General features: G+C 54.2%; 7 protein-coding genes and 1 non-coding gene across 8 annotated transcripts; 3 read left to right on the top strand and 5 right to left on the bottom strand.

Annotated features, from left to right (window-relative positions):
• Nucleotides 1–873: 873 nt before the first annotated feature.
• UMAG_01185 (uncharacterized protein) lies at nucleotides 874–1,487 on the top strand (the record flags this gene model as incomplete). The annotated part of the gene is made up of 2 exons (XM_011388824.1): nucleotides 874–1,090; nucleotides 1,171–1,487. 2 exons carry the CDS (start codon nucleotides 874–876, stop codon nucleotides 1,485–1,487), a joined length of 534 nt encoding a protein of 177 aa, XP_011387126.1.
• A 191-nt stretch (nucleotides 1,488–1,678) lies between these two features.
• On the bottom strand, nucleotides 1,679–2,782 carry UMAG_01184 (uncharacterized protein; the record flags this gene model as incomplete). Its single annotated transcript, XM_011388823.1, has 3 exons — nucleotides 1,679–1,929; nucleotides 2,255–2,331; nucleotides 2,616–2,782. The coding sequence occupies 3 exons, from the start codon at nucleotides 2,780–2,782 to the stop codon at nucleotides 1,679–1,681; spliced, it is 495 nt and encodes a 164-aa protein (XP_011387125.1).
• Nucleotides 2,783–3,970: 1,188 nt separating this feature from the next.
• UMAG_11301 (putative SWI/SNF catalytic subunit) lies at nucleotides 3,971–8,491 on the top strand (the record flags this gene model as incomplete). The annotated part of the gene is made up of 1 exon (XM_011389107.1): nucleotides 3,971–8,491. The coding sequence occupies one exon, from the start codon at nucleotides 3,971–3,973 to the stop codon at nucleotides 8,489–8,491; it is 4,521 nt and encodes a 1,506-aa protein (XP_011387409.1).
• Nucleotides 8,492–8,680: 189 nt separating this feature from the next.
• UMAG_01182 (uncharacterized protein) lies at nucleotides 8,681–10,009 on the bottom strand (the record flags this gene model as incomplete). The annotated part of the gene is made up of 1 exon (XM_011388822.1): nucleotides 8,681–10,009. The coding sequence occupies one exon, from the start codon at nucleotides 10,007–10,009 to the stop codon at nucleotides 8,681–8,683; it is 1,329 nt and encodes a 442-aa protein (XP_011387124.1).
• A 3,333-nt stretch (nucleotides 10,010–13,342) lies between these two features.
• Nucleotides 13,343–15,070, bottom strand: UMAG_01181 (uncharacterized protein; the record flags this gene model as incomplete). The annotated part of the gene is made up of 1 exon (XM_011388821.1): nucleotides 13,343–15,070. One exon carries the CDS (start codon nucleotides 15,068–15,070, stop codon nucleotides 13,343–13,345), a length of 1,728 nt encoding a protein of 575 aa, XP_011387123.1.
• Nucleotides 15,071–15,976: 906 nt separating this feature from the next.
• Nucleotides 15,977–17,005, bottom strand: UMAG_01180 (putative casein kinase 2 catalytic subunit CKA2; the record flags this gene model as incomplete). The annotated part of the gene is made up of 1 exon (XM_011388820.1): nucleotides 15,977–17,005. The coding sequence occupies one exon, from the start codon at nucleotides 17,003–17,005 to the stop codon at nucleotides 15,977–15,979; it is 1,029 nt and encodes a 342-aa protein (XP_011387122.1).
• Nucleotides 17,006–17,845: 840 nt separating this feature from the next.
• UMAG_16017 lies at nucleotides 17,846–17,949 on the top strand. Its single transcript has 2 exons — nucleotides 17,846–17,882; nucleotides 17,914–17,949. It is a non-coding gene; the product is annotated as a tRNA-Lys (tRNA).
• Nucleotides 17,950–18,285: 336 nt separating this feature from the next.
• On the bottom strand, nucleotides 18,286–20,574 carry UMAG_01179 (uncharacterized protein; the record flags this gene model as incomplete). Its single annotated transcript, XM_011388819.1, has 1 exon — nucleotides 18,286–20,574. One exon carries the CDS (start codon nucleotides 20,572–20,574, stop codon nucleotides 18,286–18,288), a length of 2,289 nt encoding a protein of 762 aa, XP_011387121.1.
• Nucleotides 20,575–21,954: the final 1,380 nt, after the last annotated feature.

Here is a 21,954-nt window from a genome sequence, read left to right as displayed (position 1 = left end):
TTCACGATTCACGATTCACTATTCACCATTGGTGCGAGCACTCACGATTTACGATTTACGATTCGACTCCGCGCTGCCCGCGCACAGGTTTAGCCATAGAACACAGCCGAGCTCAGATTTGATTCGACTAGTTGAGACTGGCGTCAAAAAGGGCAGAGTCGCCATGCTGTGTGCTCTCTAGCAGACCGTCCGTCATGCACGCCGAAAGTTCAGAAATCGTGGATCCATGATTTACGAGACATCTGAGCAGCTGCTCGTCTTCACGCTCGTCAAACTCGTTTCGCGTGCTGCAAATATGGCGGCTTCTTTGACCGTAGGGCACCAATGGACCGGCGATCTGAACTACAATCGTGAATACAATTGACCATCGGCGTCTAGCACCCTATCGACTCACGCCTATTCCGTTCAAAGCTACAACCCACCTGCCTGGCTCAGTCCAGCTATAGCCCTCCTCTCGATCGAGTCCAGACGCACGTACCGGTTTGCATAGTATTAGGACCTCATTCGTGATTTCCTTCATAGTGAGTTTGAAGCACACAAGCATTCGTGATTCGTGATTCGTGATTCGTGATTCATGTTTCCAGGATGTGGTTTTCCTGAATAGGTTAGATATAGATTCGCGAAATTTTGGTACAGAAATTACCTTAAAATCAGCAAAACATGTTAGGTATGTCACAACCAACAAAATTGGCGAATTTCCGTGTTCACACCTCCACAACTCACGACTTGCACATTCGTGATTGGTGCTTATACAATCGATTCGTGAATCACGAATGTGCACAGTTGCCTCAGTCAGCTGTCCATACGATAGCATGCCTCCGAAGCCACAATGCTGCCTTTCGCCCATCATTCCAACGCCCGATCGTCCTAAGCATGTCAGATATCCGCTCGAAAAGTGCCAAATTTCTTGGGGATTCGATCGCAGCAGCTACTGGCGTGCAAGATACAAGCTCGACCGCTGCGCAAATCGAGCAGGCTGTATTTGACAAGTTCGGCCAATCAACTTCCAACGACTATCGAGGCGACATTCGAAACATCGGCTTGACGCTAAAAAAGGACAACCCACAACTTGCGCAAGATCTCGTACAAGGTAGTGTGGCGCCAGAACAACTGGTCAACATGTCTAGTGAAGTGCGTTCAGGCTCAGATGCGACTTGATGATGCATACAGAAGCGGAAGCTGACACCGCTCTCTGGACGCGGAGCGCACAACAGGAGATGAGGACAGAAGAACAGGCCAAGCAAGACCAACACCTCCGTCAACAAAACTTGGAGGCATCGGTCGGCGTCGATGACTTGGATCCTGAGCGCGGCGCCATTGTCACGTCCGAACAAGGCATCTCGCGCATGCACGAGGGCGACATCGAAACCTACGGCGAAGCCGTTGAAGCGTCGATGGGCGGTGGCGGCGAAGGCGAGTTCAAGGCCAGAGCCCAACCGAAGGTGGGTGAAGCGATGCGCGGAATCGAGTTCGAAACCGGAATCTAAGTCATGCTCGGAACGGTTCAAGCGCAGGCACCACGCAAAGCCAATCGGATTGTCATACTAGTACATTGACCGCTGACAGGTCAGACACGAGCTGTGTGGATGCGATGGTATAAGTACAAATACAGGTGTAGTGAATGCGAGCAGAACGAAAGGAGAGTCGGGGTGACAGGCAACGGTATGCATGGGCAGGCTCACATGGGTCGACCAGCAGCAGCTTGGGCAGCCTGTTTGCGAGCCTCTGCTTCTCGGGCCTTTTCTTCGGCACGTCGCTTCTTGCCTTGTTCTGCCATCTGTGCCAAACGCTCGTGATCTAGCTTAGGCTCGACGTAGGTCTCATAGTTACCGGCGCTCAGGCTTCGATCGTATGCTTCGCCAATCGCAGCGAACAGCTGGTCCAGGTTTTCGATGGCATCTCGCAATGCGTCGAGAGCTGAGGCGTTATCTGTAGCATGTCATTGCCAAAAATAACGAGCGAACGACTTGTGGTCAGTATCATCGAATTGGCATGCGCTGTGATCGACTTGGGTTGTAGACAGGAGCGACCAAAACCATTGAAATGATCTAGACACTCTCACGTCTTGATGTGATGGCTCAGTAGGAACGATTGTACAAGAATCTAAAAAAATCTTCGTCAAGCTCCAAGCAACCTGGCAGGTTGTCGGGCACGTACGATCCCTTTTTCTCATCTCGGCCAGGGGGGAAGGCGGGTGTGTGCATGTCTTTTGCAATGGTGCGCCGTCGATGTGTGTGGTTGGGGATCAACTTACCATACATCTGAATGCGAAGGTGGATCTTGTTCTCGGAAGGGTGCGGGTTGCTGTAACCGCAGAACTCGACGCGAGGGCTGAAAGAAACGCAAAAGAAACAAAGAGATGCAAAGCGGATCGGTCAGCACACTTGCAATGAGGATGCGCTGTTGTACGTGTTGCGGTCGGCCCATGTCTGTCGTCTTGGGAACAGGAAGGATCTCAGCAACGAAGAATTCCATTATTGTATTTCCCCCACCACTACTATGTCCCGATGCGACTCGGTCAATTCGTGTAAAGCACAATAGTTAAAAGTATCATCTCGGAAAACTCCTGTGAAAGGCGAGAGGGCTGAGCAACAAGCTGAGGAGAGCGTACTTACTCTTTCATGATGATGTATCGAAGCGAATTGCCCAATGTGTGGTCCTCTTCCTTGAGGCAGAACGTGACGGCAGAGAAGTCGGGCTCGTAGCCTGGGAGCAGCGTGAGCTTGTCAGCTATTGAGGCAGGGCCATCGCCCATGACCTCTGCAAGGTTCGGATTAGACATCTTGCTGGGATCTAGGAAGGTGGAAGAGGTTCACAAAGCAAGGAGAGGTGGGAAGAAGCGCGCCTCTCTCGAAGAAGCTTTCTTGACCTGAAATTTTCTTTCGAGTCGTGAGTCGTGAGTGGAGAAGCTCAAAAATGGGTAAAAGATCGAAACGATGAGGACATATTCGTACGAAACAGTCTTGTGAAATTTCGTTCAGTTTGTCACCTCCATTTCGCCGCTTGATCTGGTCGCGTACAAGTCGCGATTCGTGATTGGCGACGACGACCCACGGGCGATTTTGTGTGGACGCGCAGTCGCGAGTCTCTGAACCAAAGCACGAAGGGTGAACCACGCACAAGTTAAAATCGTGGTTATTCAGATTTTCCTCCCAGCTCGACGTGTCGTGATGAGCAAAGACCAGGCGGAAGCACCGAGCCAAATTTCGCAGCGCTTCTTTAACCACGAGCAAGGCGAAAGGACAGTCAAAATGAGACTCAGCTATTATTCACTTGTCTGCGATTTTCCGTGCGGTTCCCACACCGCTAGCAAAGCAGGCCCAAAAACCCCCTTTCTGATCTCTGTACTGTACTGTACTGTACTGTACTGTACGGCTCACCGCTCTACTGAAAATCGCCCATCGAAACCGCTAATCGACGAGCGTTTGAATCAGGACAAGCGCAGAGATTCATGATTGCATCCGCGACTCCAATCGCAATCGCATCCACCACTCAACGCCAGCTTCAACGAGCAGCTACCGCTTCCCGATATTCCTTCTCATATCCGTGTGCTGGTCTTTTGTCAGTCACGAGTGTCGTCGCCGCCCGTCGCCGCCCGTCGCGTATTGCTGCAGGCCATCCCACTTCACCTGTTCGGATACTGTGCCTCGACCCAGCCATACCTCCTTGACGGCTCTGGCTCATATCGTCGTGTGCACATCGTCGCGTTTCCCGTCCCATTTAGCGACATCGAGCAGACAGGCGCGATTACCTTGGAAAGCAAACGCGACCCGAGCATATCGTCCGCCGCTTCCCTCTCCCAACTTCGCAAGTTCCTCGATCAATCACCATTCGGCTTCGCCAAGTACACTCCCTCGACATCCGTCACAGCCATTAGGTCCGTCGATACCCTACCTTCTCCAAGAGCGACCATCCACGATCGTCGAGCTCGCTCGCTCACTTGCTCACTCGCTTCCATCCAATCGGCACCATGTCAGCCATCGCCAACGCAGCCACCAATGGCTCATCAGCCAACGGCCAGCCGTCCGCGCTTAGTGCTCAGGCACAGCAGATGTTGACCGGTATGACCAAAGAGAGGCTGCACGGCATGATCGCTCGCATGCAGCAGCTCAAGGCTAGTGGCGTCAATGAATCCACAAGCTCCGAGTACGCTACGCTCGTCAACACGCTCAAAATGTTTCAGCAATACCAGGCTATGCGTCAACAACAGGCCGTCGCCATGCAAGCACGAGCGACACAACAACAGACTACACCCTCGACACCCACTAAACCAGCTTCGTCCGCGTCATCACCATCGCAGCCTGCCATTGCTTCGACACCCGCTCTTGACGCGTCCAGCGCCAACGGCGTCGTCCTCAAGACCGAGGAAGAAATCTCGCGCTCCTTGAGCCCCGCCAACCTCACACCCGATCAGCTAAATGCGCTCAAAACCCAGATCATCGCCTTCAAGCTTATCTCGCGCAACCAGCCTCTGCCATCACATTTGCAAGAGGCCATTTTGGCCGCAGATCGCGAGTCGGAAGTTCAGGACACCAAGGATGGAATCCTCACAACCGCATCACACATCGCAGCTGCTGCCGTTGCGTCCTCCAAAGTGGGAGCTGCCAAGGACGCTCCTAAAGTGAGCTCCTCAACCGAAAATGCGACTGCTTCGACCGCTCCCTCCGACAAGATCGTCGAGATTCCAAGACCGCCAAGTCCAAAGGATGACCCGACTAGCTCAGTCTATCCGTACAACGCTTATGTGCACCCCTTCTCGTACATCTCCAAGCCTTTGCTCGAGGACGACGACTACACTGCAACAAAGCAGCAGCGACTCTTGATACCCAGCCTCATGCCTGCAGGTCTCGAACCCAGACTCTTGTTGGAAGAGCGTGACCGCTTCGTCCAGGCGCGCATCCGCCAGCGAATCCGCGAACTCGAGTCCTTCCCCGCCGACATGTCGCAGAGTCCCACCATGGCCAGCCTCAAGGGCAAGGAAAACGCGCACGACCTCACCTCGCAACTTCACGGCAGCCACCTTCAAGGCGACAATGCCAAGCTCAAGGCGCTCATCGAGCTCAAGTCTCTCCATCTCCTCGAAAAGCAGAAGCAGCTTCGAGAGCAGGTCGTCCAGAGTCTCAACCTTGCCACCACGCTCGGTCTTGACCGCGTCGCCTTCCGACGCGTCAAAAAGCAGACCTTGCGCGACGCACGCATGACCGAACAACTCGAACGCAAGCAACGTGTCGAGCGAGAGAAGCGCGCCAGACAGAAGCACATTGACTACCTCAGCACCATTTGCAACCACGGCCGCGACCTCGTCGCAGCGCATACAAGAATGAACGACCAGGCGCGCCGCTTCGGTCGCGCCATGCTCAAATTCCACGCCGACTCAGAACGTGAAGAGCAGAAGCGAGTCGAGAGGATCGCCAAAGAGCGTCTCAATGCCCTTAAGGCCGACGACGAGGAAGCCTACCTCAAACTCATCGACACCGCCAAGGACACACGTATCACGCATCTCTTGCGCCAGACTGACGGCTACCTCGACAGCTTAGCCCAGGCCGTTCAAGCGCAACAGAACGACGACGTTCACGCCGACGCCATCGCAGCCGAGCGCGCCGTCGAAGAAAGCGCCAACCAGGAGGTGGGCGTCGCCGTCGACGAGACCATGTTCGGTGCTACTCGTCAAGACGACCCGAGCGAGGATCGCGGAAAGGTAGACTACTACTCGGTCGCTCACCGCATTACGGAGCGTATCACCCAACAGCCTTCCATCCTCTCTGGAGGTACCCTGAAGGAATACCAGATGAAGGGTTTACAGTGGATGATCTCGCTCTACAACAACAGGCTTAATGGCATCTTGGCTGATGAGATGGGTCTCGGTAAGACGATCCAGACCATCTCGCTCATCACCTACCTCATGGAGTTCAAGAAGCAGAACGGACCTTTCCTCGTCATCGTGCCCTTGTCGACGCTCACCAACTGGGTCAACGAGTTCAACAAGTGGGCTCCCTCGGTCTCGACGCTCATCTACAAGGGTACGCCCAACGTGCGAAAGCAGCTCACCGGCCGTCTTCGCTCGATGAACTTCCAGGTGCTGTTGACGACCTACGAGTACATCATCAAGGACAAGCATCTGCTCGGCAAGATCAAATGGGTCCACATGATCATTGACGAAGGTCATCGTATGAAGAACACACAGTCCAAGCTCACCATCACTCTCACCCAGTTCTACACGAGCCGGTATCGACTTCTCTTGACCGGAACGCCGCTGCAGAACAACTTGCCAGAGCTGTGGGCGTTGCTCAACTTTGTACTCCCCAGGATTTTCAACTCGGTCAAGAGTTTCGACGAATGGTTCAACACGCCTTTCACCAATACTGGTAGCGAAGGAGGTATGATGCTCAACGAAGAAGAGGCTCTGCTCATCATCAAGCGTCTCCACAAGGTATTGCGACCTTTCCTGCTGCGTCGTCTCAAGAAAGATGTGGCGTCCGAGCTTCCTGACAAGGTGGAAAAGGTGATCAAGTGTAAGATGAGTGCGCTTCAGCTCAAGCTCTACCAGCAGATGAAGAAGCACAAGATGATCTTGTCAGGCGAGGACAACAGCACCGCCGGTAAGAAGGCCAAGCCGCAGGGTATTCGAGGTCTACAAAACGCTATCATGCAGCTGCGAAAGATCTGCAACCACCCTTATGTCTTTGAACAAGTCGAGCTGGCCATCAACCCGACCAAGGAGAACGGTCCAGATTTGTATCGAGTTGCCGGCAAGTTTGAGCTGCTAGATAGACTGCTGCCCAAGCTGTTCGCTACCAAGCATCGTGTGCTCATCTTCTTCCAGATGACTGCCATTATGGACATCATGGAAGACTTTTTGAGATACCGAGGCTTCAAGTACCTTCGTCTCGATGGTTCCACCAAGCCCGACGATCGTTCGCAGCTGCTTAAGCTCTTCAATGCGCCAGGATCGGACTACTTTGTCTTTATCCTCTCCACACGAGCCGGAGGTCTCGGTCTGAATCTGCAGTCGGCCGATACCGTCATCATCTACGATTCGGATTGGAACCCTCACCAGGATCTGCAGGCGCAGGATCGTGCGCATCGTATCGGTCAAAAGATGGAGGTGCGTATCTTGCGTCTGGTGACCGAAAAGTCGGTCGAGGAGACCATCCTTGCGCGAGCGCAGGACAAGCTTGAAATCGAGGGCAAAGTTATCCAGGCGGGTAAGTTCGATAACCAGGCCACCGCCGACGAGCGAGAACTGCTGCTTCGGGCTATGCTGGAGGCGGACAATGACGACGAAGACGATGACGACGGCGACTTTAACGATGACGAGCTTAACCAGCTGTTGGCGCGTGGCGAACACGAGGTTCCCATCTTCCAGCAGATCGACAACGAGCGACAGGCGTCGGATACCGAATTTTGGAAGTCGCTGGGCTACAAGGGCAAACTGCCCGAGCGACTCATGCAGGAGAGCGAGCTGCCTGCCGTCTATCAACAGGACTTTGACGCTGATAAGCTCGAAGACGAGGTCGAGGAGGAGCAGCCGGCTACACGAAAGAGGAACGTTGTACACTACGACGACGGCTTGACCGAGGATCAGTTCCTGCGCGCTCTCGAAGATGACGATGTGGATCTCAACGATATCGTCGAGCGCAAGCGTGAACGTATCGAGAAGCGGCGAGCCAAGGCCATGATGCAGTCGATGGATTCAACCGAAGGCACTCCCGAGGTCGAGGGCGGCAGGCGCAAGAAGGGTGTTGGCCGGGGGCGCGGGCTCGGTGGCGCCAGTGAGACACCCGAGCCATCGCCTGGACCCTCGGCTCGAAAGCGAAAACGTTTCGGAGGCGTTTCCATGGACGGATCGCCGGACTACGAAGAGAGCCCTTCCGCGGCGCGCATCGCGCAGCCCAAGCGTCGCAAGACGGGCGGCGAAGACGACGTTCGTGACCGCATCAAGTACGCGCTTAACCAGTGTTACCGCGCGGTCGAGACGTGCTTGGAGCCCGAGACGGGTCGCAAGCGATGCCTGCTCTTCCTGGACGTGCCGAAGAAGACGGACTACCCGGACTACCACGTCATCATCGAAAAGCCCATTGCGATGCGTCAGATCAAGCGCCGGATCGACAACCGCACGTTCCGGCGTGTCGATACGTGTCGCGACGAATTTCACCTGATGGTTCGCAACGCAAAGACGTACAACCAGGAAGGATCGTGGGTCTACAATGACGCCGTAGAGCTACAAAAGGCATTTGACACGACCTACGACATGTTATGTCGATTTAGCGGTTTGCCAGGCTCTGAAAACGAGGGTGAGGCTGCGGCTGGCGATACGTCTGTCAACGATACTCAGAATGAAGCCGAGGACGATAATGACGATGGTGGAGAGGATGATGACGAAGATGGCAAGCCGGTCGCTGCAGCTCCGAGGGGCATCAAGATCAGGTTGGGCAAGAGGAGTAAGGTTGTGAAAAATGGCAAGCGCGATGAATCTGATGATGACGAATGAGCTCAGCTGAGCTTTCCGCTTTGTTCACTTCGGTCTTCGAACTTTTTGTTTTTTCTTTTTTTACAACTTGAAAATGTGACTTTTATATTCCGTGATTGTGTTGAATGACGAAGCGTGAATGTGTGGTGCAAGTGGCAAGTATACAGGGTAAGCTTGGCGTAAGGAGTGGTTTGTGGGAATCGAGGTGTGCTAGAAAGGTTGAAACTCGTTGGAAGAGGACGACGAGGAAGGTGGGGGAGGTTTTTGCTGATGTGGCTGAGGCTGGGTCCTTGAGAGGATATTTTGTTGGGATGGGAGGGATTGTGATGATTGATTGGGGGTGTGTTGTCGGGGCTGGTTGTGTAGGGTGTAGAGCATGTGTTCGGGGGCGCTTTCGGAGCGATGTTGAATGGGTAGTGGGGAGGGACGGTTTTTCTGCCAGCCGAAGCGCAACCAGCGACTGTGCATGAAGACGCCTTGGATGCTCAATGTGCAGATGGCGCTGGCGGCTTGTTCGTGCGTGTTGAGCGTGACGAAGCCGTAGCCTCGCCCGGGCGGGATGCGCGCTTCAAGGTGGTGGCCGTGGGCAAATGGCGAAAAGATGCGTACGAGGTCTTGCTGCGATGTGAGCGGGGAGATATTGCCAACATACACACTGGTCTGTGAGCTGGGCGCTTCAGATACAACGCGGTCGTAGTTGTAGCGCAGTATGTTGGCTGGATTCCTCGTGATGGTCGACAGCTGTGGTTGAGAGCCAAGCGTCGTATGACGCCGTGGAAGTGCAACTTGTAGCGATGCGTCATTAATGAGCGATGAAGTCGACGAAAGTTCACTGGGCGTGGCCGATGTTTTCGTCGACACGCCGCTGCCCGCGTGTGATAACGAGAGAGGCGTGTCAGAATACGCTGAGCACGTCGCGGTCGCGGTCGCGGTCGCGGTTGGCGTTAGCGTCGCCGGTGCTTGACTCGGCTGGTTCTTCTGGTTGGCCCAATTGACGCGGATCTGTCGACCGCGCAGCCACTGTCCCTGGCATGTGGCGATGCAATCGTCTGCATCCTGTTTGCTACGAAAGTTGATGAATCCGAATCCACGTGACTTGCCCGTCGCTGCATCGTACATCACGCGTACATCGGCCAACGAGGTGAATCTCGAGAAAAACGACTGCAGCAACGCATCGTCGACGTCGGGCGAGAGGTCGCCGACGAACAGGTGCGAATGCACACCACTACGCATACCAACAGGTCTGTCTACTTCCACCCACTCGTTCACCGCGTCCGGATGCATACTGTGCTTAGCCCAGCACACCTTGATGGGTGTACCAAACCAAACCCAGCCATTCATGGTGCGAATTGCGCGCTCCGCAGATGCAACATCGACGTACTCTACGAACCCGTACGCAAGCCCCCCAGCCGACCGACTCGCTACCACCCTGGCTGACTGCATCTGCCCCAGCGACCCAAACATCTCACGCAGCGCGCGTTCCGTTGTCGTCGCCGGCAGGTTCGCAACGTGCACCAGCGCTCGGATCGGTGTAGCCATGCTGACACGCCGTGGCGACGAATGCGCGCTGCGCCAAGTCGAGCCCGTAGCATTGGGCATGGTCATGCTTGCGCTTGTGACGATCGATGATATTCGTCTCTGCTGGATGTCAATCAAAACGGCAGAAGTGAGTAACGTTGGATCAGATAGCTGACATTAGCGAATCTGAGAATGCACATGCCGATGTGAGAAGCACGAAACGGTTGGCGAAATCATCGCTGAACATGCCAAGTCTTCGAAGACTTTGGAAGTATCAAAGGACAAGGTGACGACTGGCAATGTATCGTTATATGCAAATGCAAAGGAGGAAGAGAGAGCGTATTGTAACGTCTGTAGAGCCATGAAGCGTCCTTATGCCTCTAGAACGCTTGCCGATGAACGGCGAATGCATGTCATGTGGATCTCAAGGATGATGGAATACCATGAATGTGTTCGATGCCAGGCGTCCGTCAAGTCGCGTCAAGTCGCGTACCAGAGTCTAGTTCGACTTACCCAAAAATGTGGTTGCGAAGCTCTGCCATGCTACGATATCGAGATCTGCGTCTGACGGTATTAAGCAGCTGCTAAAGACGGGGATGCTACTCAACGAGCCTCAACAAGCAGACTAGTGTCAATGCAAGACTAGGATTATGTCGTCGAGCTCGAATGGAAATGGCGACGTCGAGTTGAGAGACGGGACTGCTAGACTGCCAGGACACAAGTGAAAATTATCGTCTCAAATCAAGGTAAGTTGGTTTATCGATGATGGCTTCCAATCGTGACGGATGAGTGAGAAGGCGAGGTGAATCAAAGCTAGCACGTCGACCAAGCCCTCCTCCGAGAAGGAAAGAGGGCAAAGCGATTCTGTGCAAAGGCGGAGGCGGGACAGGTGAGCAAGTAAGCGGCCGAGACATGGAGGAGCGGAGGAAAGCGGCCTAACCAAAAGAAAGGAAGGACCGATAGTGGACCTGTTAGCTAGCTGGCATGGAGATATTCTCTCTGCGAACAAGTAGCTGCACCAAGCTGCACTCGGACAGTCAAGATGTGCAGATATGGATGCAGACCCACATACAATCACGAATCGTGAATGTTGCGAATGAATGTGTCTGCTGTCTCAGCATGTGTCTGTTGTGAATGCAGCTTTCGACGTGGACGTCCCGAGTAGGCGTCCCGAGGAGTGCACAAGGCAACGCGGACTTTTTGGCATCAAGGCCGAGATGGAGAAGCAGACTAATGAATTAGCCTCGTCTTGCATCCATTGACCGGCACGACAACTCAAGCGAGCTCCAACTCTTGTGACGCACGTTGCAAGTAAGTTTCAGACATTCATGATTGCTCTTCTACCACCAAGGCGGCCCGAGTCGTGGGTGTGAATTAAATACAAAGCCATTCGTCATTGTTCAGAACAAAGCCAGGCTGGCCTGTTCTCAGTCGTCAAGCCCCGAGTGTCGGGTTCTCTGGACTGCTGACACCTCGGCCTGTACCTCGGCTCGGTTTGCTCGGGGGCGAAATACACGGCAAAGCAAGCGAGCGATCGATCGATCGAAGCGGACATTCGCGCTGAGTGAGTTGCGTTAGCCTCGACGATCAGACCAGAGGAGAGCCAAGAACGCACGAATGCAAAGTAGAGCGCATACGTGTCTAGCGAGGAAGGTTCTGTGTAGTTCGAGAGACCAGCATATCACGGAGCGAGCGCTTTGTGGCTGCGATGAGCCAAGACCAGGTGCGACTATCGAGGCGAGCTGCGCGTCGTACCACTGAAAAGCGTCCTAAGCGAATCGCCAGGAGATGCCGCAAAGGGCGAACGACAACAGCACAATGACGGAGCCAGAATGTGCACGCGAGCCTGTGCATCAGCTCGCGAGGCTAAGAGCGCACAAGATAAAGCTGTGGCACCTGAAACCGTACTCGCTCCGACCGAAGCTCTCTACCTGCACTACTTCAATTCGGTGCCTGGGCAGACTCTTCTGCATACGTCACAGCTATTCGGCTGTAAGACGGTCAGAACCAAAGGCCATAATACAGTACATCTGGTGGGCAAGTTAGCTGTATACCTTCGTCGAGCAGCAGATCAACAGACCAAAGCGAGCCGGCTCTCTCGGGCAGTTCCAAGGACGAACAAGCCAAGACGAGATCTATGATCCACATGCCAACGCACAGACGCAGAGGCCGCATTTTTGCACACACTAGCAAGCCCACCCTCTCCTCTAGCGTGGCCCGTGGCCCGTGGCCCGTGCCATGCAAGCAAGATAGTAGATGCCTGCTCCCAGGCGGCGGTCAGGCGTTGAAAACATCAGGCGAAACGGCGCCCCCCAAAAAGTTAGCTTTCCTCTTACGAAGCCAGCCAGAACAAGACTTTGAAGCGAAATGCGGGAAAAAACGTAAAAAAACGAGCTCTAAATTTCGTTCAACGTCCAAATGCCGGTCGTGTGCTCGCCTAGTGTATGACGATGGAAAAACAAACAAAAAATCCAATAACTTAAAGCACCAAGTCACTAGTTGTTGTGTCTTCCGCCGTGCCGTGCCGTGCCGTGCGCCGCTCCCGTGCCTGTCCTCACGACTCGTTGCAAGCAGGCTTTTGCTTTGTGTACCGTAATATTAATAATACATTCGTGATTGCCTGCGGATCCGTAATCTCGTGATCAAGCCTGAAATTGAATTGATTCACATTCATGATTTCGCTTAACTACTCATTTGTGACTCTTGTGACTTTCAATGGTTAATGGGCTGATCGAAAGCAACCGAATCAGCCAAACGGTGAGCAGAACGCCAACAATCGCGAATCGTAAATCGAGCCGCACTCGTCACTCGTTGGTGCTTGTGTCGGTGTGAAGTTGGTCGAGCAGCGCCAATAAGCCTGAAATCGTCCAACGAGCTGCCAATTTAGCCGAGCTCGCACAAGTTCAACCCACCCGCCAATCGCCATCCGTGCCCTCCTAGTATGTCGAGGCTGTAGCACGTCGACTGGAAAGCAACATGATTATTTCTCCGCGTCCCTCTGAAGGTACAGTATCTCTGTCATGGCCAAACTCATCGTCCGACATAATCGTGAATGTGCATCCTGCGGATTTACGGCCGGTGACAGCTTTGGAAAAAGTCGTGCTCTTCGTGCACGGAACAGCGTGAAGCGAGCGTCGGTGCCGTTTCCGAACTCACTATGTTGCAGTTGTCCCAGAAAACTCGGCTCGGAGCCCGGCTTTGAAGCTGCACGCCAACGCGTTGTTTCGCTCGAGTCGCTCATCTCGCTGCGCATGCTATGTTCAGAAGTAATCGCGCATGTCTAAAGATGCTTGGTCTAAGGATCGTCAAAGCTGGCCAAGTCTAACGCACGACGTAGTACACCCGAATGCACTTTCACGCCTTCTCATTGGAAACACGCTCGCGAGTCACAACTGCGCTCGGCTCTTCCGTGATCCTCCTTTCGAGCAGATTGGCAGACCGATAGTTGGCCACCTTTTCAGACGCTACCGGTGCTGCAGACTGGTCATCGGGTGAACTGCCTGATGGAGTATTCCCCATAGTATCTCGTGTATCTGGCACACCTCCGACACCAACCTCTCCCAACTCAGCAGCGTCCTCGACACCATGTTCGACCTTCCACTGTTCAAAATCCTCCTTTCCTCCAAACGGCTGCCAGATCTCCAGCTCGGGATAGCATCTCCTCACCGATGACTCAGCACCCATCGCCATCAATGCTATGATCGGATTTGTCAGCAGCGACAGAATTGCACCGTACAGCAATTTGATGATCATCGGGATCCACGTGTGTGCCAGTTCGCGATGCTCGTAAATCGGTGCTACGATGGCAATGGCCAGAGGCCAGTACCACCAGAACGTGAGACAGCAGAGGAAGAATCCTTGCACCGCCGTCCAGAGCAATCGCTCCAGTCGTTGTCGCCACGAGATGCCCACGGCCAGCAGATCGTTTCGCTCCGAGCCGGTAAGCACCGCACGGACAAACCACCACCACCAACCGTTGAGTCGGGACTTGCCGGAGGAACGACCCATCCTACACTCTTGGCCATCGCGATCCACGTCTTCCGGCATACGCGTGCCGAGCCAGTGTCCTGCGGGTTTTGGTGTCGATGGCAGATGCAGCAAGGGTGGCCAAGGTCGTCGAAGCGGTCCAATGGGTCCGGCGTACAAGTCGTGGTGGGTGAGGGAAGACGTGATGATGAATGAGACAATTTGCTGAATGATCACCGTCACACCCATATCACCTGCTACCGTTTGACGATTGAAGGTCCAGATGTTGATCGTAGGTTGCGAACGATACAGTGCTACGGCTACCGCAAAGTTGATAGCACCCGAGATGACTGCTGCCACAAAGCTCTGTCCACACACCAGATACCACCACTGACCATGTCCAAACGTTAGCGGTCCCGGAACGATCCAATCTCGCAAAGTAGCAGCTTGATCGATGATGACGCCCGACCTTGCATATGGCGCCGCAAAAGGTATCGCTCTGCGGTGCGGCTCTCCTTTGTTGTGTCTGTTTTTGTGCGGATCGCGCTCAGCCAAGTGCAGTTCGTCGCGGCGCTTGCTGATCGATCGACGTGGTTCCTGCATCGGGTCGATGGGTCCGGACTGGGATGGTCTGCCTATGGAGAGGGATCGACGGATGGCTCCGCTTGTTCTGGTCACTGTCGCATCGAAACTCGTCCTGCTCTGGCTGAAGCTCCGTTTGATCGATTGCGATCGACGATGCGACCTTGTCTTGGATTGTGAATGTGAAACCCGCATCGGTTCTTCGAGATCATCATCGTGGTCATCTGTGGCGACGGATGCGTGGCCGCTTCGGTCGCGATTTGGTCGTTCCGCAGCAGCGTACGACAGCGAAACCCTTGGACGCGACGTCGCTGCTGTGGCCGTAAAGTTGCTCGCATCGGCGGTAGCACTCCCGGAAGAATTCAGAATACCTGTGCTTGCAGATGGCGGCACAATATCGGATGCAAGATATGCGGGGATCTGGTCGGAGCTTGACGCACCGGCCGGAGTCGACGAGATGGCAGGAGCAGCAGCCACCTCCTCTACACTGGTGCGTTTGGCCATCTCATACGGCGATACCGACTCTGCCGACATGTTGTTCAAGCGCGCGATAGTCGTGAGTGGTGGTCAGGACAGAATGAGCGAACTGCTTACTTTCAAGAATTAGGATGACATGTGCAGCTGAACGTCATGCTTTTAAGGGTTCGAGCGGCGCGACGGGCGTGCCGGCACTCACAACTCTGGCTGTGACTAAACAAAATTCATGAATCCCAACACTCACGACTATTACGAACACGCAACGTGCAACGTGCAAAACTCACGCTGCACTTACGACTTTTTGGCGGGTTGGGCGCGCCATGTAGAATGCAGATCAAGCACATGCACGTCTTGAAAACAACACGCACACAACATGGTGCATAAGCAACCGTGAACCAATGCGATTCACTCGTGATTAGGTTAAATCCGAATCGTGAAATCACCAAGGTGGATGCAAAAGGCAGCAGACAACAAAGTCCGAAAGAAATGCACATCAGTCGACGTCGAGGTTCAGTCGATACTCGTGACTACACCAGCATGAGCTTCGTGATTGCTACAACCCGTTCTGATTTAGACTTGCTCTGCCGCTGAAAGACACAACGCCCAAGGCACACCTCATCTCGCGATTTGTAACACGCGTTCTCACCGATCCCTCTTCAATCACTGTGTACTTGGCGGCAACAATTTTGGGCTCGAGGACCGATTGCTTTATCCTTGGATGGCTACTCTCGTGAGGCTCAAGTTTTATCTTGTCGCCTTTTCAGCAAATCGACCGCTATACAACCGGCTGCAATCGTGTGTTTGTCAACAAGCAACGACCATGAACAAGAACGTAGCATTTACTGTGTGGTGGCGTGTGGATGAAAAAACATTGGGCAGACATAGGGAGGAATCGATCCACCGCCGGCGTTCACACGCCAGCAATACCTCGCCCTCCTTATGCGCTTGCAGAAGCACCGCAGATCAACTAGCAACCACCTCGCCACGAGCAGCGGCCGCCTTGACGGGCTCAAAGTACGGGTGGTCTTGCGCCTCTTTTGCCGTGAGGCGCTCCTGGTGATCGTAGCGCAGCAGCTTGTCCAAAAAGTCGATGGCATCGTTCGAAATGTATCGCTGGTTCTCGGACGTGATGAAACGGCTCCACGGCTTGCGCTGGTATCGTCCCAGGATATCGTCGTACTGTGGGTCCAGATCGATGTCGTACTTTTCCAGGTAGGCATACAGCTCATCCGTTCCAAGCACCTTGCAGATCTTGACCAGCTGGTCGTAGTTGTCATGACCGTGGAAGAAAGGCTCCTTGCGGAAGATCATGCTGGCAAACATGCATCCCAAACTCCACATATCGAGCGAATAGTCGTACTCTTGGAAGTCGACCAGCAGTTCAGGTCCCTTGAAGTAACGCGACGCTACACGAACGTTGTACTCGGTGTATGGATGGTAGAACTCGGCAAGACCCCAGTCGATCAGTCGCAACTTGCGCTTCTCGTGGTCGATCATCACATTGTGTGGCTTGACGTCGCGGTGCATGATACCACGCGAGTGGCAAAAGTCGAGCGCCTTGAGCAGCTCAAAGATATAGAAGCGCACGTCAAAGTCGGTGAACTTGGGGTAGAGTACCTTGAAGTCAGTGTTGTTGATGTATTCGGTGATGATCGACGGTGTCTTGGATTGCGGGTCACGCACCACATCCAAGAGGCCGACAACGTTGGGACCGCCCGCCAGATTTTGGAGGATCTTGATCTCTCGTTTGATCTTCTTCTTCTTGACCGGCTTGAGCACCTTGATGATGCACTTTTCCGGCACGCCTGACGCAGATGCAATGTTCACGCCTTCAAACACCTCCGAGTACTTGCCTCGTCCTACTTTTCGGAGGATCTCGTAGTTGTCCTGTGTTCCCCATTGCACTGCAAGATTGTCGTAGTCCCACCAGGGTCGACCAAACTTTTCGTTGGCACCAGGGTATACCCTCGCGCAGCTGCGACCACCTGACATGGTTGCTGCGATGTGATGCTGATTTGTGGGCTCAAGCTACTCTGCTCGCCTGTGTCAGAGAATGAGAAGCGTAGAGGTATGTTCGAATGAAGCTATCCTTCAGAGAGTTCGAAGAAGATAGCCACAGACCGGCTGAACGAAGTCGAGAGGTGGGATGTAACGATCCAGCTCTCAGGCGCGTCCACGTGTAATTGATTCGAAGTGGAAAGCAAGCACGGTAGCGGTTGTTGGCTGGGAGTTGCAAATCGATTGCGAGTCTTTACGAGTATCTGCGGATGTTAAACGAGTGAATGCGCAGGCCAGCAACCTGGGGAAAGAGTCGTTGACCGGGAAACCTTGGTCGTGGTCTAGCGCTTACTTGAGTCGATGGTGGTGCGATGGCTGACAGCGTTGTTGGCACTCAGTTACGCAAGAAGGAGGCGTAGGAAGTGTGCGCCTGGCAGACTAGGTGGATGTAGGTGCGGGATTGAAGGTGAGGAAAGGTCAGGTCGATGCGACGAGATCGGAAAAAAATTGATATTCAAAGGGTTATTTTTTTGCCAAGTTAGCTGGCGTTCCGACACGATAATAGCAGCCAGGGACGAGCTGATGCTGATGCTCGTGATTATTCTTCTCGTCAACCGCTCTGGACTCACGACTGAGCGCGGAAGCGGTCAGGCCAACACGCACAAAGACGCGACAAAAGCTCTGCCGATTCGCGATTCTGCTCCTTGAATTTCATAACTTAAATATAATCATACTGCACCACAATCGCAAATTCATTGCTGTGATCGTGACCCTTGAGCAACATTACTACAACAAAATATAAATACAATGTCAAAAATTCCTTTCAGTAATCCATCCCGGCTAGCTCAGTCGGTAGAGCGTCAGACTCTTACTACAAGGGTTTCCGAGATTTCTCGGAGTACATCTGAATGTCGTGGGTTCGAGCCCCACGTTGGGAGATCTTTTTAGGAAAATTTTCTTTTCTGCAAGCTTTTTCTTTTGTTTAGTCCATGTCAAGTATATCGGAGACGTCCTCTGGGTTTCGAGACCAAGACATACTGAAGACATTCATCACAAAGAGAAAGGTGCAAGTCGAGTATGATCCAATATGATATGCGCTTGTAGAAGATTAGGAGCTGTGGTACAGGTACAAATACATGTTGCGAGATGCGAAAAGATCGAGCGAAAGACAGAGAAGGAAAGTGAAAGTGACGGCAAACAAATCAGGTCACTTGCTCTTGCGGTGTTTGACAGTGCATACGATGCTTTTTGAAGTGTTACGAACGGGAACGGAACTAGAAGCCGAGAGCATCTTCGGCGAGTTCTGCATCGCGGGATGCGTGGGGGTTTTTGCGTGGCGTCCGACGGCTCACATCCGAGGCTTCCGCCTCGATGACACTCGCGTCGTGCATGATCGATTGCGCGAGAGGATCGAGAGTGGATACGCTCGACGAAGGCGTGGCGGGCATGCCGTTGGCGCTGTTGATGCTTTCGGATGCGGTCGAGCCTTGCGTGAGACTGGTCATTTCGGAAAACGCCGAGGGCGAGATGGGTTCCAGCTGGGCAGCATGTTGGTCATGAGCCTGCTCTTCGATGGCACGCTCGGGAATCATCGACGAAATCGTCGATGCATCGGCCGTCATCGGCCCAGAATTACGGGCAAGACGGATACTGGGGATCTGCAATGGCGGCAAATAGCCCGGTCGAGGTCCCGAGGCACTACCTTCCAATGTCGAGCTTTTCTGACCTTCTGCAGCAGTGCTTCTTCTTCGAGAAGCACGTGTGCCATGTGCTGGCGACGACGTCCTCGAGCTCGATCGGCTCGACCCACGAGCAGCATTGACCGGAGTACAAGGTGCAGCACCAGCTGCAGCCGCAGTAGCCGCGCGGCGTTCAAGCAGAGTGCCGGCCCTCTGGTCAACGCTGTTGCGCGTACGTCGCTCCTGTGCAGAGGACCTTGCTTGATGAAAAGCGGATGGAGGGTCTGACTGCTGTGTTCTCACAGCGTCATGGGAAAAGCCAAGCGAATCTGCAGAAACAGGCGTGTTGAGAGGATTGGTGAGTCTTCGACCACGAATAGAGCCTGTGCGGTTGAGCGTCCGACTGCGCGTCGACATGGCTGGGCTCGATGCCTGCTGCAAGTGCACTGAGGGCGTCGAAGGAGACGAAGTACCCAGGTGAATAACGCCAGACGAGAGGCTTGCATTGGGATCCAACGACTCGTCAAGGGGCGTCATCTCGCCTCGGATCGAGGAGGGAGAAGGCGATGGTAGCGCATCAGACTCGCCGAAGTAGGAAGGCGAAGGGCTGATGCGAGCGTTCTCATCGCTCTGGCGCGGTCTGCTGCCGCGCAACGAGCGGCGAAAAGATACGGCAGGAGAGGTGGAACCATTGCGAGTAGCGCCAGGACTGGATGGTCCGGAGGAAGACGAGGTGGATACGGTCCTGACATGGCGCGTGGGAAATGTTCTGGATGCATTGGACAAGTCTTCTCTCTCCATGAAGCTGGACGAGCTGATGCTGCTCCTACGGCTGAGGCTGCGCATGTCTGCCAACCAAAGGGGGATCTCAGCCAGTGGCGTTCGAGGCGTCAACGACCCGGACGGCGGAAGGTAGGAAGGGTCGAAGCCTCCGCCTGGCGGAACGCAGCCGTTAGTCGAGTTTTGTCGGCTGTGGCCGGAGGCGAGGATGTTGGCGGTGGAGTTGCTCGGAGCGAGAATGTTGGAGCTCGACGTCGAGCGCGATCGGAGCAGGTAGGAAGAAGAAGCATGGTTCGAGCTCGAAAGTAACGGCCGATTCTGAGTGCGCGCGGAAGCTCGACGTCTAGGGAGAGAGCGGGTGGGTCGAGGAGGAGACATGTTGCTGTTGGATCGAGCCAGAGGGGTAGTGGCAGAGTAGGGAGAGACGTTCTGAGGCTGAACAGTCATATTTTGGGTGCTTATCGTCAGGGGTCGAAACGAGTTGCCGTCGGCCTGTTGCGAGCGGGTTTGCAGTGGCATCATTGGTACGTCGTCAGCGTTTGTCGAATCTGGCGATGTCAAGTCGTCAATGTAACGGGTCGAAAAGGATCGGTTGGGAGAACCCTGCCTCATGGCAGAAGATGTTCCATAGCCATCCTGAGCAAGTTGGTCCGCTGAAGGGCGGAGCTCGGTGCTGGAGCGCGTGTTGCGTACGGAGCGGTGGGAAGGAGCAGAGCGCACAGAAGTGGCGCTATTAGACGAATTGGACCGCATCGAGCTAAGCCGATCCCGCGCCTCATCAGGTGTTTCGAACGTCAACGAGGTTGCGAGAGCGGCATCGCCGGCGGTGCCTCGTTCGCCATGACGATGGCGAGCTGCAAGAGAATGGCGCTCTGCAGGATCTGAGTCAGTCGTGCTGGCCGGTCTTTCCGCAGCCTCTGACTGAGATCGGGAAGCAGCGCGGGAGCTAGGCCTGTCTGTTGAGATTTCCTGTGCGGGCTGGGCAGGACGCTTGCGAGTGCGTCTGTTCTGAGTGGAAGAAGTTCGATCTAGGGTAGTATCGCTTTCATCTGCGCTAGCATCTCTGGATTCGGTGGTGGTCTTGGGTGTGCGGGTGCGAGGCATGATGCTGTGGGTGCAGGTACGCCGGCGTGTCGCCTGGGCCGGAAAGAACCACAGGCTTCAGAGAGCTAGTACAGTGACTTAAGAGAGAGTGCTCTTCATAGATGAGGTTGATGAGAGCAAGTCGAGTTGGATGGTGACGCAAGGAGAAGGCACCCAAAAGGCAGGCAATGATGGCGACACGAGCTGGAAAGTGACGGCGAGGACAAGCAACAAGAGTAGAAGCCAAGCAAGCAGTGTAGGTCACCCTCACCTCTAGTGTCGTCGAGGCGGAGGAAAGGGAACGAGATCAACGGAGGAGAGCAACAGTACGTATGGAAGACAGGAGCAGAGCTTTTCTGTCGGATGCTGCAAGACGAAGAGGGAGCGATCAGAGATAACAAGGTGCGTAGGATACTGCAACGTGTGTGCAGAGCGAGGGACCAGGAGTGGCAACGGTGGAGTGAGGGAGGGGAGGGGAGGGGAGGGGAGGGGAAGGGAGACAGCCGTGCCAGGTGATTGCTAGTCACGAGTCTTGCTTGACAGCGACATGCTGCACAGCTAGCGTAGAGAGAGAAACGGCAAAGAGCAAGGAGGGGAAGAGAGGGCGAGAGCGAGGACGAGAGCCGGAGGCGGGCGTAGCTAGACCAGGCGAGCCGAGAAGAAAGAATCACGAATCGTGCAGGCGTGGACTTAACTCGTATGTGCAGCTTGCAAAGCAATAATATTCTTGCAGCGATTAGGCGACGCACACGACGCCGATCGCCTCACGACTACTCTACACGCGCCACCGGCACGCTCGACGCTGTGCAGATCGCGAAAAGGCGAGTCTGGGTCGAAACATGAATGCCGAATCGTTATTAGCCTTTGCACGAAAGTCGTGCTAAGTCGGCTTCTGATATCTGGGCTACTCAATTACGATTTTGTCCAAGCCTGCAGAGATGTGTAGAGTCCAGAAAGGAGCGCCCAAAAAGGGGCTTACCGTGCCAGGTCTAGCTGTGCAATGGGTCTCAGCGAAGCCGACCAACACTGAACGACTTGTGGCTGAGTGCAGCGCAGGGGAAGAGAGATATCAAAGGGTGCATGACGACCAGATCTCAACGTCTGATGCGTCTCGAGACATGCAAGAAAGAGGGTTGGCGCGACACGGCTTTGCTCGCAATCACGAATCATAAATCACGAATCTTGGAAAGTGGGGCTGGATGATGCGAGGTGGCCATTCTTGATTGTCGAGTGCTACGCGAATCACAAATGTCAGGAGAAGGAGCTAAACGTCGAGGTCCATGTTGCGGTCACACGCACCACCTGGACGCTTGGTCTGGTCTGTTAGGACGGACTAAAGTTGGAAAGCAGAAGCGAACGGGCCTCCTGAGCTTGGTCTCCAGTCGTGAGTGTCTCACGCTT

The sequence above is a fragment of the Mycosarcoma maydis genome, chromosome 2 (genome assembly GCF_000328475.2).
Source record: "Mycosarcoma maydis chromosome 2, whole genome shotgun sequence".
Lineage (NCBI taxonomy): Eukaryota > Fungi > Basidiomycota > Ustilaginomycetes > Ustilaginales > Mycosarcoma > Mycosarcoma maydis.
Note: the sequence above shows the minus strand (reverse complement) of the source record. Positions and strands in the feature narration are given on the sequence as shown.